At 37.8% G+C, this 16,794-nt stretch overlaps 1 protein-coding gene across 7 annotated transcripts in view; it reads right to left on the bottom strand.

The window, feature by feature from the left end:
* Positions 1-7,304: 7,304 nt before the first annotated feature.
* LOC140226254 (proline rich transmembrane protein 1B-like) overlaps positions 7,305-16,794 on the bottom strand; it is a 12,049-nt gene continuing 2,559 nt past the window's right edge. For 2 of the 7 annotated variants that reach the window (XM_072306739.1, XM_072306740.1), the window contains exons 2-4: positions 16,340-16,451; positions 11,498-11,662; positions 7,305-8,018 (exon numbers count right to left, since the gene is read on the bottom strand). In XM_072306739.1, the coding sequence (XP_072162840.1) occupies positions 7,845-8,018; positions 11,498-11,662; positions 16,340-16,369 (369 nt within the window). In that variant the 5' untranslated portion in view covers positions 16,370-16,451 and the 3' untranslated portion in view covers positions 7,305-7,844. The remainder of the gene's footprint in view (positions 8,019-11,497; positions 11,663-16,339; positions 16,452-16,794) is intronic. The other 5 variants (XM_072306741.1, XM_072306743.1, XM_072306745.1 and 2 more) reach the window with 3 other exon arrangements.

Here is a 16,794-nt window from a genome sequence, read left to right as displayed (position 1 = left end):
TGTGCTTTTATCATTATTTTTTTGTAACAATGTCAAATCATTTGTTATTTCCTTCAGGAATATATGGAAATGATTATAAGATGAAATTAACCTGAACTGAACTTTATAATGTAACTATTTTTCTTTCCTTTATTTGTGATTATCTTTGCTGGTAATGGCGTTTAATCCATCGCATGGCAACTCACAGTATCCATGGTATTGGCAGACTGTTCTCAGTATAAATGGTATAGGACGGGAGGTTCGTTTCAATGGCAGTATTGTCATTCTGATCCGCATAATATATAAAGATATATACGCATAAGATACACGACAAACTATTAAATGAACAAAGAAATAATTCAATGAAAAACCTTTTCTTCTTTGAGGGAATTAATTCAACACATACGAATAAAAACGAAGAATTGGTCTATCTCTCATGTCTCTTCTTAACCGTATTTTTCGTGTTTAAATGGGTGTGATTCGAGGCATTACAGCACCGATGTAATGCGCATGGGATTCTATCATTATCAGTACCGTGTGAAAATGTAAAAACCTCATCTTCATGAAATTCCAAGTCCCCTCATTTTCTTGTTAATAGGCAAATATAGCCAACTAAAACTGGTGTGCATGGCATTACAATATTTAACAGTAAATAGCAATTGAATCATTGTTGAGTTCCATGTGTTGGAATGGAAAGAATCTAATTATTAACATATGAAACTTTGTAATTCCAGAACTTCATAATTTTGGTTCCGATTTTAATCAAACAACTATGATGAAGATTGTTTTGTCAGAACTATAAAAGATGAATACCAGTTCAAATGACACCAAGCTTGCAGGATAAAATGTGGCATCTAAAACACAATACCACGAGTTAAGTGGGAATTAACCCCAAAAATGCATGTTGATTGAGTGAATGGCGCAATATTAGTAGAATACATTCGTCAAAGTTTGAGGAAAATAGGGCAATCCGTTCAAAAGTTATGAATTTTTAAAGTTTTGGACACGAGATCGCTGATCAGAAGACTACGGATCATTACATCACATATGGACTACCATACAAAGAAAATTGAACATTTTTCACTTTTCTAGCATATTAATGGAAGAGCACTAGACTTACCCCTTTCAGAAAGCAGGGGAATAATATTGCCCTTGACATTATGTCAGTGACAAGTTCAGGGAATGTGTACTTTTCATATAAAATGATATTTTGTGGAATTTTCTTTATACTGTCTTTTGCGAGAATATCAAAGTCCAGATACCGGAACAGACCAGCCAGGAAGCCACCCAAGAGTCGGTCTGCCTGAAGATCGCCCTGGCAACGTGATATCGCCGGTAGGGTAGCAGACAACGCACTCAGCCACAGGTGCGCCTATGTTATTATTATAATTATATTCCCAAATAGGAAATTTGGGATCTGCACTCAGCAAAGTATACTCTGCAATGAGGCAAACTGAAGCGGCATGCATCATTTAATACTTACAGTTATGATCACCGGCTGAACAGGAGCTGTTGGTGTTGCACCGTAGTGGCTCGGCTGATAGGCAGGTGGTGCCTCATCGTAATATGGCGGTACTGCACTCTGCAGAAGGGATTTCTCGTCAACACCTGCGAAGAACAGTTAAGCATTTTTTGGGGGGATGTTTGTCACCATGAAAAATAGATTAATCCATGCTCATAAAAAATCGAAACAAAGAAGATATACTGTTACATGCCTCTAACCTGCTACCAATGTGAAGTCTAATCGTTTCATTAAATAGGTTTTCCCGCTCCATTTCGTCAGATTTGCATTCGAATTAATGAAAATCGTTCAAATTCAATCCATTTTGGTCACTGCTCTACTCTCACGGTTCATTTTGATTCTTTAAGTACTCAATTTCATTTCATGTCATTCCTTTTAGATTTTATTTCATTCAATTTAAAGAGAAATTCATTTAATTTAACGACTCAAAGTTGGCATTCAATTTCGCACCAGCTGGATAGACGTTCAAATTTGTGCCAAATACCAGTTTCAATATCATTTATAGGAACACAACATCGCTCTTTGAACGTTCGAATTCATTCAACATACACAACATCTAAACATTAATGAGACTTTGAAATGAAAATGAAATTATATCATCCGATCGTATGACGGTGAAAACAGGCCCGCATACGGGCCCGTTTCCGGGCCTGTTTTCACTGTCATACGATTGGATGATATAATTTCATTTTCATTTCAAAGTCTCATTTAATTATCTTAATTGTATTGAATGTTTTTCTTTCCTGTCGACCTCTCTGTCACTTTCAATTCATCCCTAACAGTATTGATGTAACATTTAGGAGATAGCCATATCTCAGAATATCTTAGGGGTCCTATACCACGTATACCTCCAAACCAATATTGATCCATTTTGATCCCATTCCTTAGTTTCCTGTGTCCATAAGTTGCCGCAATCTGATCAGCTGTAGATAAACCTATTTCACCAAAGGGTTATATCGCCAGTTTTTGAAGATTGTCAAGGACATGCTTTATCCACTTAATTCTGTCCGTATTCGAGATGTTCACGCATATATACTCTTAATGTATCAGCGGCTAAAATCGTGTATGAATAAAGTGTAATATATGTGTTTGAAAAAAGTGGGGTTAAACGAGTTATTAGCTAGTATGAGTAAAAAAAAAAATCACATTTCAAGGTATATTAAGTTTGCATATTCAAACAACTGAGTTACTACAAAAAATAAAACATCACCGAAAAAGACTGCCCATACTTTGTAGTTGTTTGCGTTATCGTGAATTTGAAAATCCTTTAATGACGCTCTCCACGGCGGTGGTGATGCGAATTTGAACGCGTTGCACTTGCATTTTTAATATGAATGCCCTTTTTACACCCTTGTATGAGAAACTCATGAAATCGCATGGATGTTGATGAAGGAATTATATCTTTTTTTAATGCTGATCTTGGTGATCATTCAAATTCACTCGAACTTGAATGACCGCATCGTTAAATCGAATGCAAATCCGATGAAAATGGGCGGGAAAACCTATTCATTTATTTATTTATTTATTTATTTATTTATTTATTTATTTATTTATTCATTCAAGATTTCATGCGTGTTCACAAAATAGGAGTGCATACAAAATGTATGCAAGTACATCTCATATAGCCAAGACAGAATATATACGATAAGTATACATTGATAAAAAGCAGTTACAGAAATAGTATACAACTCTAAGAGAGCTACATTATTCAAGGTAACGAACACGCAAAGGAATAGCAACATAAGCTTAAATCTTGAAAATCGTTGCAACCCCCGTGCACCCCGTGCGTGGTAATTCTGAATTAATAGTGAGTTCAAGGGTTCGAACATCACGATGAGATAAGAAGATTTAACTGTCATTAACATTAACTGTCCAATACCATGTCTACAGAAAACATAGTATTACGGAAATACAGAAACTCATTTCCTGAGAGTAGAACCAGCATAACCTTGAATAGGAAGTACGGAGCGCTTAAATTCTTATCAACGCAAGATGCATGTAATCTGTTCGTTCGGTCTCAAATTTAAAAACCATATAGTGCACAAAATGGTCTGAAAGATCTATTGATTCGCAGCCATGATCGTTGAGCTACATCCTGCTACAATAATTGTCTTTCTTGTGCAGGTGTAGTAAGAGAAAAAAAGTGTCATGCCAAGTAAAGCAGTAACGAGATTTATTTGTATTATCATTTTCTGTTCTTCAAGTACGTTGCTATAATGAAGACAATACTCATTTCCCGAATGGAACTAGACTGTACCAGTATATATAGGAAACAAGGTCTTGTTTTGGTTTGAAATAATCATTCCTATACACCAGTCAAGCTGACTTTCATAAAAGGATTTAAGATTTAGGCGAATAGGATGGCAAAGGTTTCAGAGAAGTCGAAACCGTGAGGAAAAAAAAAAAAAAACACCAAGCAGATAAAAACAACACAAAACAAAACATAAGGAAAGAATCAAGGTTTTCCAAAACATTTCCAACGATGGCGATAGTGACGTTGCGGATACTATATCACTGCTATCATGATTAATACGTTTATCATGTTAATTATGCTTACTATAGGTCCACTGAAGCAATATATTGCCATCAGTCATACTGAGGGACCACTGTTGCTCACCAGTAGAGTGCCTATACATCACAAACGTAATGATAGCAGTGGTCTGGGTGCGGATAGCAGTGGTCTATATAGTAATGATAGCAGTGGTCTATACAGGAAATGGATGTAGGGTGGTAATAATGGAGTGACAGTGTAGATCATTTAAGTGTTATGAAATTAAAATAAATCCCCACAATCCTACCTGTTTCAAAAACCAATCAAACAAACAAACAAACAAACGAAAAAGCAACACGCGAAACCTAAAGCTTAGTCTGTTCAAGCTACACAGCTTGCTTCTTAATACTATGTACAGCTATAGATGTCAAATAACGTCTGCTAATTCAGCGCAGTAATATCTCAGGTTAAAAAAAAAAGGTGATATATTACTATTGACACTAGATATAAAGAATGTCCTTACCCGACATTATTTCTTGTGTCTACAGCACAGATGTCAGAAGCAGCAAGGAAGTAACACTCTATACACCACAAATCGCTCACTCTTCTCTGTCTTTTCCAGTGATCATTTCTGTACAGCATTGTTTCTAATGTCTTTCTTGTGCATGGGTGTTATAGGGATGCGCCGTTTTGATAAGAATCAATTTTGACAATCAGTGCTCACTGTATACGATCTCATGGACTTCCGACTTTGCCCTATTGTGTGCAGAATAAATCATTGATGAACTTGGTACCATTATCATTTTTTGAGTACTATCAAAACAAAGTCGTAAATAACGTAATCACGTAATATTGATATACTGTGTTGCAGTGGCGGATCCAGAGGGGGTCGCAACCGGCGCACGCCCCCCTTTATTTTTTTTTTTGTTAAAAACAAAAGAAATAAAAAAGAAAACAATGAAATGAAACCCAGAAGTGGCACCAGAAATATTAGTTGCGCCCCCCCCCCCTTACAGAATTCCTGGATCCGCTCCTGGTGTTGTGTTCCGAACTTATACGTATATGACGCCCACCAGCCCACGATGCCTTCGTTGAACACGCAGTGGATATAGGGAGAAACATCTGTTGACTTTATCCAATCGGACTTTTGATTTACGTCTTTTTCATCTTTTTCTCTTTTTTTACCTGCTTCCTATACCCATTCCCGTTTGGAAATAAGGCTAATTCTTTGGCTCAGCAAATTTGAAGTTTGACATTCATTACTCTTTTTTATTGAAGGGGGGGGGGGGGGGATATTCCGAGTTGAGATCCAAATAAAACTTTATAATGTGTGGCATTTTTCGTAGGGTTTCCTATGCTATGTCTAATTTATGTATATTCTGTGAATTGTCCTGCGTGTTTATCTATATTTTTTTTTTTTGTCCTGGGCGACGCATTGATAAAATGATTGGTTTCTATTATGTTACATGCATGCATTATACGTCTTCCAATATTTTCCTATATCTTCTATAAAGTGATAATGATAGTGTGGATAAATAATAAAATAAATAATAAATCAGTTGAAATGTATAAGCAGTCAAATCAAAGCAGTTGAAATGTATAAGCAGTCAAATCATTTTCATTTACCTCTCTTAAGGACTTTATAGTTCAGGCCCTGAATTTTGGAATTCTTTGGATTATGAAAAAAAAAAACCCAAAAACCGCCCTCTAATTGTATACTCTTGTGAACGCTAGTTAAAATTTTGTTTGTTGGAATCCTAGTGAGGCAGTGTTTCTCATTAAACTATACTGAATTTTGAAATCATCATCCTCAGATAATGAAACGCATGCTTTTTTGTTTTTGTTTTAAAGTACATCTTTGCAGTATTCAAACACCGTTCTTGATTATGCCTGTTCCGACTTTTCAATAGCATCTTGTAGACATCATTCAGTCATGTTATATTCTTGTGATTTTGTAGCTTTTTTTTTTCTTTTGTTCTGTCTGTCCTGTAATGTCTATCTTGGTCAAAATTGTTTTTTTTTTCTTTTGTAAGTTTTGAGTCGATTGTATATGAATTGTCCATAATGTAAAAGCTCTGCTTTCCAATGGACTCAGAGTCAGAGCATGGATATTGTAACATTGAACAAGGTTGATAACTGTGTAAATGCTTTTTAAAATCCTACTTACCTCTAATTTTCATGGTAAAGTCAAATCTCATGTACCATGTGTGCTCAAGATCATTTGTATTTTCCCGTGTATTACACTATGTTCTGTTTAAAAGAAAATGAAATATATTGAATTGAAACACTGAATTATCAAATACAACGTATATGATAATTAATACACATGAAATTTGAGTCGGGTTAGACGCATGTAACATCATCAAGTTTATTGTGTTTTGAGTAATCTGCACAGATTCCTGTGTGTGTTTCTACCTGGATGGGTCTGTGTATGAATATGAGAGATACATGTGAAACTAAATCTGCACAGATTCCTTTGTGTTTGTTTCTGCAAGGATGAGTCTGTGTATGTGTAGGAGCAAGGGAGGGTAAACTACAGAAGTCACGCAAGCTGCCTTTTGGTGTGTCTTGGAAAAAAATGGACACACCATTGGACAAAATAGGGTAAGAACACAATAACCATGATATTATTGCGTCTAACCCGGCTAAAATCAGGCACAGTAACCACACACAAACACACACACCCACCCACACACACAAAATTGTTATATTTAAGGTCCAGTTTACCTTTGGGAACAGTGACTTTAGAAATGTTCGAGATATCACATTTGAAACATATGTGTAGGTCTATTGTATCACAAAACATCTTACCATATTTTATAAAATTTTCGCAATAAAGACTAAAATATAAGGAGATATCAGTATTTTTCTTATTAAACCATAACTGCAGGCGGTTTAGTCTGGAAACATTTTTATTATAACTATTGTTCACAGAAATTAACATTGATTATGTAAATTCAAATTTTTACAGTGGTTGTTTCTATCGCAAACCCACATTTTAGAACTATTTTAAAGCACTAATGCTGGGTTTTTGTTTCATCTGCAAATGGTAAATTATGCCTTTGATGTTCTCGTCACTTCCACTCCCCTTTCTCCCATCTCCCTCATGTTCTTTCTTTGTTCTCTCCCATGTTTTCTTGCACATAATCTCTACATATCTTTTTGTTTCTCTCTACACCTTGTTCAGTGGTTCCTTTTCAATCTTTCCTTGTTCCATCAGACTCCATGACAATTTTATCATCAGTAATCATTCACCCTGCTTCTGTCATCTGCGTTGAAACAGACACGAAAAAAAATCATTCACAATCGGCATCATGTTAACAGAGGGCTAAATTCATTCTCTTTATTGACTCTGCGGTACATTTTGATATGACTAGGAAAGCAACAAATTTGGTAATAAGTGAGACTAAAGACAATAGATATGCTTTGCCTATTTGCCTGTATCATCGAATGATTAAGTCAAAATGACGTCCATTTGTGTGTATTGTCACAGAAAACTAATGTGATGAATGGTGTGCAGTTTATGCAGGCTTTTTCCTCTTCGGTATTATAGTACCATGAAGTATTCGGATAATTGAAAACAGATCCATATCACATATCTCCTCAATGCTTTGAATACAAAATACTTATCACATAATAATGTCAAGGCCACATTCTATCAAACCAATGAAATACCCAAAATACAAGATGCGTGTCATTGAACATGAGTAAAAGATGGAAAACTGTGATTGAGATCCAAACTCACTACGTAAAGAAATTCTCTGTCCTATGAAAGAGGTGTATTTTGTAGTGCATTATTTTCTTTCTGCTTTGTTTTCGCAGTGCTTTACCAAATTTTAAACGTTTTGATAACTAAAACGACCGGCTGAAAGCCGCGAGGATTACGACGTAGTAGACGATGACAAAGATAATCCACGCGAGGTTGAGAATGATGCCCGTGATAAGACCGATCGTTGCCCACTTCTTTGCCGAGCGGGAAGACTCTTGAGCGCCCACAACGTCGCCGGTTGCAAACCGTGAATTGACCTGTAGATATTAAAGAGGTGCATAGAGCCCTGCATATAAAGTATGTATCAAAGTAACAAAGTACTGCAACCTCTTAGAGAGGATGCATATATTATCTGGATTTAAAGGGTGTGTACAGTTCTGGTCGGGTTGAGGATTTATCTTTTAACGTTTTGCGAGATATTCAGAAACCACTCTATGAGATGTCAAAGAGCATGCAATTCTAAGGGGTATCAAAAGTTTATTTGATGAAAATCGGTTTTGAAATGTCTGAGATATCCAAAAACAAGGTGAAACAAAGAGATTCTAATAAAGGTGGGGCATGTCGCCTTTTATTATTATCACTTTTGGGGATATCTCAGCCATTTGAAAACCAATTTTCATCAAATAAACGTTGAATCCTTCTTAAAATCACATGCTCTTTCATATTTCATAAGAGGTTTCTCATTATCTCACTTAGGAATGTTCAAAACATGAATCCCCACCTCAACCACTACTGTACAGTCCCTTTAACAGAGCAATCATATGCATTCTTGTCATCTCAATTGTTTTTGTTGTTGATGTTGTCTGTTCTTGCAATTTTTGGGAAACTAAAATTAATGAACATTTTCAAAATTAAGAGGTGAATATCATGCATCTATTGCTCTCTGAATTTCTTGGGCTACTATCACACTTCGATGTATGTAGAAATAGTATACCCGGTACTGTATTTCAAAGATATGTCTTGCGTACTGGTATTTGTTGCTGAAAATGAAATGAATGAAATGAATTCAAATAAAATCAATTCGTATCTTGAACAAGTTTGATTAAAAATTACGGTGTTTGCTCAATGCGTATAAATGTACGATTAAGAGGGAGAAATGTTTGTGGTTTTAACAACGCCACGTGTACATAGTCATTGTAGGGAATGTTGCTTGGCAGAAGAAGAGCCTAGAAAGAGAAAAGTAGAGGAGGGAAGCGCGCAGGGATAGTGTAAGGAAGGCAGATGATGACAAGTGGAGAGACTGTAAGTTCGAGTTGAACTATAGTGGAGACTATTAGTTTCTCATTTTCTATCTTATCTAGCTCTCTGCAGTCACTTTCATTCCACTCCTTTCTTTCTCTTATACTGTAGTCTGTTTCTACCCCATGTATCTCTTTCTTTCTTTTATTTATGCTTCTTTACACCCCAAACCGTTCTTTTCAGGACACACCGATATTTTAGAGTTTTTTTTACAGGTTATTCGTCAGTGCCTTCCCCCCTCATGTCTACACTCCTCCTTTCCCTTTCTTCCACAGGAACCTTTTTGATAACGTAAACTCTAATAGTTTTTTTCTTCTCTTTCCTATAGATTCATTCCTAACATCAACTCAACCCCCCTTCACTTTTTTTAGCTTTCATTCCTCTTTTTTCTCTCTCTCTCTCTCTTTCCTTTTTCTTTCTGCTAATCTATAGTCTCGTCTCTCAGTGGCGGATCCAGAGGGGGGCACAACCGGTGCACGCCCCCTTTATTTTTCGTTGAAAACAAAAGAAAAAAATGAAATAAAATCCGGAAGCGGCACCAGAAATATTAGTTGCACCCCTCCCCCTTTACAGAATTCCTGGATCCGCCCCTGTCTCTCCTCGACTTTTATGATACCTCTTTCCTTCCCGATATACCCCACTTTTGTTGTTTTCATTCCGCGTTCCATATACCAGGTCCAGATTGTTTACCGACTTCGTTTCTCTCCCCTGTCGGTGTCATGAATCTTCACTTCTCTTTCCCATCTCCATGATTTTTCAACCGCTAACTCCTCCCCTCTCCATCCCCCTTCCCGTCTATTTCAACTCTCATTCCAACGATGTCCGAACTTTTTACCTAATGTTCACCATGTTCTCAATTACGACTCTCTCTGACCACTTTATCCCGTCTCCACTAGTGCAACTTCGACAATTTAGCTCAGTGCTAAACGTATTTGTTTCTTTTCACGCTCTCTATATGTCGTTTCCCTCCTAACTCTGCTCTTTCGAAGTTGTTGTTGTATAGAAAGAAAGAAGAGAGAGAAAAAGCTTTTCTTCTGCCAAGCAACGATCCCCACAAGGACTACGCACACATGGTGCTACCAATCGCAAACTTTGCCCCTCATTTACGCAAACCTTCAAGCAACATATTCCAATATTATTTGTTGGGCAAGGAGCATTGTAATATAAAGTGAAATGATCATACTGTGGGTAATCAGTATTAGTTAGTATGCGTGCATAATCAGTAAATTCTTCTTTCATCATGTTTCATTATGATTTAGGCGATCCTATGTTTATCTCTCTGTCACCGAGGATATCCGAACGTATAAACAACGTTCTGGATTTCAATCAAAGCAGTTGTTCTTTGCTCTTTGGCACAATATGATTAAGCATAATTATGATATAGAGTAGACACATTCAATGTATCAGTGGCGGATCCAGAGGGGGGGGGGGGGGGGGGGGGGCGCACCGGGCGCGCGCCCCCTCTTTATTTTTTATTTTTTTTTTTGTTAAAACAACCCCCCCCCAAAAAAAAAAAGGCAGAAAAAAAAAGTGGGGGTGGGGTGCGTGCGCTCCCCTTTAATTTTGTAAAGGCGCCTCCCCTTTACGGAATTTCTGGATCCGCCCCTGCATGTATACACATCAATACAAACATAAATGCATGCACACATACATAAGTCGCCGTACCTAAAGAGACAAACATTGATTATCATCACTGTTATGATCAATCTTTATTTATTTATTTTTTCAAGGAATGAACAAAAATGATAACAAAATACTACTTATCAGTTCTAAAGAAACGCCTAACCATATAAGATGCACATACGGTAACAAAAATCATACAAACGTTTCAGTATCAACATAATCATCAAGTATCCTATATTCACAACATGTAGAGTATGGGAAAAGTGAAATATCCTTTTTAAAAACAAGGGATGAGCATATTTACATTGTTTTGTATAATCCCTTGTCTCCAAACTGAAAAATTATGCATTCTTTGAAAAACGTATGTTGAAACGATGCAATGAAAATAAGAAGATACGGGCAAGAGAAAGATACAAAAAAAAAATGGACGGAAAGCAAGGAGGAAGGGAAGATAGAGAGAAACAAAGAGAGAGTGAGAGGTACAAAAGAAAATAGGAAAACAGCACTGCACCTTGAATCAATCAAATATATAGTATGTGCTCGACGAAGGTGTGGCGTTTGAGATAAACATAGCCTATAATTATACTAGGTTTTACATGATTATGGTACCGGCTTTGGGAGTTAGGGTCTACCCATACGTTGCACTCAAACGTGGAAAGAAACAGTTTTTTGTTTTGTTTTTGTTTGTTTGTTTGTTTGTTGTTGTTGTTGTTTCTTTTTTTTTTGGGGGGGGGGGGGGAATCTTGTCCATGGACATAGGTACTTCACCGAATTCGAACTCGAAACCTGTCTGGAAGTAGAATGCCCCTATAACAGAGTATTAGTAATCTATTGCCACCTGCACAACAGCGCCACTTTACGATGCTGCACTTACTTCCGTAGCCTTCACGATCGCCACGATGCCGAATGGTAGACAGCAGAAGATAGTGACGAGGATGGCCTGCACCATATAGTTACTGGGGGCCACCTGGGCATCCCGCACGATGACCGTTGTATGGGTCGGAGGGGGAGGTACCGCGGGCTGAGCAGCTATTGGCTGCTAACAATTAAAGTGGGTGAAACGGAAAAAATAAAAGAAAAATATAGGTATACAAAGTTAAATAATGTCTCCACATCACGACAAAGGTAGGGAGTTCATAATATTTTTTCAGAAAATACTAGCTTGCTCGCATTCCATAATGTTGTTCATATAATCGTTATCTATTGTCATGATTAATATTCTGGTAATATGTTGCGCATGCATCAGTACCGGACTACCCGTATATATCGATCAATTATGCTAAACTTCATTGCTTCCGCCCACCCATCAAAACATATCGGATCGCAATCTGATAAATCCGAACTGGTTGGTCGACTATCAGGTGAGTGTCAGACACGTGGCGCGTGATCCTTAATCGGACGATCTTGACTTATCGGATCGCCACCCGACATGTCTGACAATGGCCTGACAATGTCAGTCATATAAGTAATTTTATTTTAAAGGGCATTGTATCTGTAATTGCGGATCCACCTGCACATACTTTAAGTCTACATTACGTGCGCGCGCGCACGCCCACACACACACACACACACCCTGATTTTTTTTTTTTTTTTTTTGTGAGGACTAAAAAATGGGGAAACGGGTCAACCAAGTCAATCTTGAGCTTTGTATGATATTATCTAAGAGAGCTTTTCTTCTACATTATTCCTAACTTTGGGATCATGAAATAAATGGGAAAGTGTGCTATAGCAGTTTTTCTCCATTTTTTTGTCAATGAACTGTCCTTTTCAGTTGGATGAAAGCCAAACTGACACATATGCATTTGAATCATTCTTTTTTAAGGAAATAAATACACTATTGAAACTGAAATTGTAAAAAAAAGAACATCAAAATTATGTTACACCAATAAAGCAACATATGAATGTATAATATATAGCAATGTAACACATCCTGCTGTAAGAGCAAAGAAGAATGCTTGGATAAAATTCACGAGGCGACCATGCGAGAAATTAAATAGAGAGTTTGAAAATCAAAACAAAAAACAAAAAACAAAACAAAACCAAAAACCGAAAACATAATGCATGACTCAGAGTCGTTTTTAAAATACATTCGGTCCAAATCTAAGTCATTACACTATTAGGGGTAAGTTATACTAAGTATACTGCAAGCATAACCATTTACCATTCAGTGACTCTGCCGTCTCATGGACAGATGAAGTTTTATCTGTTCAAAAAGTGCAAACCTTGCCTATTGACTTTAATGTAAAGCCTTCTTCTACAATTTGGTCAAGTTTCGTGAAAATTGCATGAGTTTTGAATGTACAGCGTGAGATTAATGAACCCACCCTGTTAGGCAAGCGCGCCGGAACACTTCTGGGTTTTTTGTTTTTGTTTTTGTTTTGTTTTGTTTTGTTGTTGTTGTTGTTGTTGTTGTTGTTGTTGTTGTTGTTTTTTTTTGGGGGGGGGGGCAAAATCTCAACGGGGGCACACTATGTGACGATGTGAGATCCTCGGCGCGGGAGCGAAGCGAGCGAGAGGTGGGGGGGGGGGGTGGTGGAAAGGGGGATCCCCCCCCCCACACACTGTAGGGAGCTTTTGTAAAAGAGGGTACAAAAGTCGCGTTTATAGACCATTTAAAAGCAAATTTCTAAGGAATTAAACATAGTGAGAAATAATCACTATGTTACTCGTTAGGGACTTTTTGTAAAAACAGAGTATAAAAGTCGCGTTTATAGAGAATTTAAAGAATTTAAAGCAAATATAGGGAATTAACATATTGAAAAAATCAGTTGGAAGGACTATGATCATAACATGCGGGAGTACATTAATAATGTGATGGTGTGAGATCCTCGGCGAGGGGGCGAAGCGACCGAGCGGGGGGAGGGTGTGGGAGGGGGGACACCCCCTCCCGCGGTAGGGACTTTTTGTAAAAACAGAGTATAAAAGTCGCTTTTCAAAGCATTTTAAATTAAATTTCTGAGGAATTAAACATAGTAAAAGATATCACTGCGAAGGACTATGATAATAACTTATATGAAAACTTTTCATTTTACTATAAGTACGGGCAGAACGAGCGAGCCACTTTCACTTTGCAATTTATTTGAAATGCACTCATTAAAAGCTTATAAACGTGATCGCATCGTTCGAACAATAAAGAATATTCTTATACTGCTAGAAAGCAAAGAAGAAAATGAAAAATGTAAGGTTTACTGAAGGTATGTTTCAGCGGGCACACTCGAGGACACGAGGCTACCATCTATACACTAAACTTACTCTTAAGTTACTATTAGTGTATAGATACAATAATGTATGTTGTTAGTGTATTATAATTTTCGCCCCGTTAGGGGGGAAAATGTTTGCATTTTCAGTTATGAAATTACAACATTTAGACAAGAAATATGTCTTTATTTTTAATTTTGATATTTAAATCAGTGATTAATTATTTGTTACAGGGGGCACTTTGGGGGGGGGGGGGCAAAAACTCGCTTTGCCCCCCAACATTTTGTGTGTGTGTGTGTGTGGGGGGCAAGTGCCACCCCTGCCCCCCCCCCCCCCCCCCGCTTCCGGCGCCCTTGCTGTTAGGGCATCCCTGCATAGGTTCCTGACCAGATTTTGGGGACTTACGATGATACAGGTATATGTAGCATGGGGGCGCTGTTAGCACAAAAAAAAAAGGAGCACATGAACCTCCACTTTTTATCATTTTTTCTGGAATTAGTAAGCCTTCTTCTACAATTTGGTCAAATTTCGTGAAAATGACATGGGTTTTGAATGTACAGCATAACTTTTATGAACCTTGTCCTTTAGCTCACCCCTAACAGAAAACGTCCCTGTTTATTTGTTCATTTCCATCTGAGAAGATGGCTGGGTCATATAGCCCATATTCAGCTACGTTAAGCTGGTCTCATGTGGTCCAGTTGGATGTGAGATGGGACCACTTCACCGGGTTAAACACCCTGCTCTTTGCGATGAATCTGGATGAATAAATGAAGCGGGATCTTTTGCGTGCATGAGTTGTTACTCTCTCATACACGGGACCTCCATTTTATGTCCTATCCGAGGGACAGTGTTTTGCCTCTTGCTAGAGGGGACGGTATGCTTACACACAACATTGCTCAATCCAGACTCGGGTTCGAACCCGGGCCGCGTGATCGTGAGGCAGACGCGCTACCGACTGAGCCAACTCACCGCCCTGACAAGGATTTGAGAGATTTCGGTGTTTTCTGCCGTGTGAGGGCGCTGCTTGCTCAAGAATGAGAATGTAAACCCTAACTTTAAAACCTTTTCCTCGTTTTGGGTACCTTTCTCTGCAATTCTTGCAAATTTTGAGAAAATAACGTGGATTTTGAAAGAATTGTGGGGATTTAAGTTTGTCATTGCAGATTTTGTGGCTAATCATGGTCTTGATCCTGTAACGCTATCAGTTTGGTACTGGACTTCAGATTGTCACATTCTTCAAAGTCCCGTAGAAGAAAAACAAGCACATGAACCTTTGGTTTTATTTACATATTTGGGCTTCGGATGGGTCAAAGTTAAGGTATGGAAAGTTTGAAGAAAATGACATGGACTTCACTTTCACTGAGGAACGTCCTTAAACTATTTCAACCAAGAAAGCAATACATTATTTGATTTTTTAATAGCTTTTGTGCTGATACTGTCCAGGTGGCATCAGTTCACGCCTTCACAGTCTTAAAGGAGCCCTGAAATCCAAATGCATGTTGATTTGTGTTGATTTCAGATACCCTCAACATCACTTTTGCGGTGAAATGAATATCTAGAAACATTCCATATATTTTTAGCATTTTTTCTTCTATTTTTCTTCAGATTACTTGGGAACGCCCACAAACAATCCTTCCAAACCAATATTCTTGAGATGACCTCATCTCTCAATCATTGATAAAGTACTGAAAATGTTTAACAAAAGACCTTGGAATGCACCTTCCTTTCGAGTCAGCATAACTTGCATGTTTCTGTGATTCTTCTTCTTGTTTACCGTACATTGCACAAATTTGCCCCTGTCTACTTTCAAAATACTCTTCATCTTCACCAACAACCACGGAATCTCCGTTCATCAAACTCGCTAAAATTACAGGTACCTCGAATCAAGCATAATTGGGGGAAGGGGGGGGGGGGGATCGGGCTTTTTCATATATGGGCCCAAAACTATGGAATGGCCTACCAAAATCTCTTAGAGAAGCATCTTCCATTGATGGTTTCAAAAAGAATCTCAAGACATATATTTTCAATTTAAATTGACAATATTGCATACCTGTATGTATAGTATGTGTACGTATATAGGCCTATTGTTTGTTGGTTTATTGTCTTATTATTTTCTGTGATACTGTTGTAACGTGACACAATATGTACTCTGTTCTATAGCGCCTTGAGTACCAGGTATCTTTTTTAGGTAGAAATGTGCGCTTTATAAGAGTCTCACTATTATCATACTAATGTGACTAACAAAAGACATGGCGAGAGGACATGCTGAGTATACTAGGACCCCATACTAGGACCCCACGAAAGACCACTGTCGCCCAGCCATCTTCTCAGGTGAAGAATCCCGGAAACAAACAAACAGAACCTAGAACATGAACAGAACCTGCTCTTTGTAGACTAGCTGTGCAACCGCTAGCTACTTCTGCCTGCATTTCTCATGTTGTCATCGGCTACTGTTTGTGAATTGTAGTTATCTAAATTCTAATTTGAATAATCAATATAGATAATTTACTAATGATACCTGCACCTGATTGATTCCTTCGTTGACCATGATTTGTAATGAAATTAGATTCTAGATATCCCTCAGTCGTCAAGTTCCTTGCAGCTGCGGAAGTGAAGCGACTGCACCTGGACTGGAGATGGAAAAACAAACAAACAAACAAACAAACAAACAAACAAACAAACAAACATTGCATCAGAAACGGTCCAGCTAGTAGCTAGGGGGAACATGTAATGTCATGTAGATCTAACGTTAGACGTCTATACCATACGGTCTAGATGTAGATCTAGGTAACTGTATTTGGTATGCCTTATACAGTTATACATGTAGGAAAAAGGCAGCCTAGAGGAATAACGTGAGTCTAAAAATTCTAATCGAATAAAGTTTTCACATCAACACAGAGATTGTAAGGTGGAGTAGCACCTAGGCTATAGTGTCTAACGTTAGATACTCTAGGGTAAGTAGTTAAGAGTTTT

This window comes from Diadema setosum, chromosome 3, assembly GCF_964275005.1.
Source record: "Diadema setosum chromosome 3, eeDiaSeto1, whole genome shotgun sequence".
Taxonomy (NCBI): Eukaryota; Metazoa; Echinodermata; class Echinoidea; order Diadematoida; family Diadematidae; genus Diadema; species Diadema setosum.
This window is presented reverse-complemented; position numbering and strand designations above follow the sequence as displayed.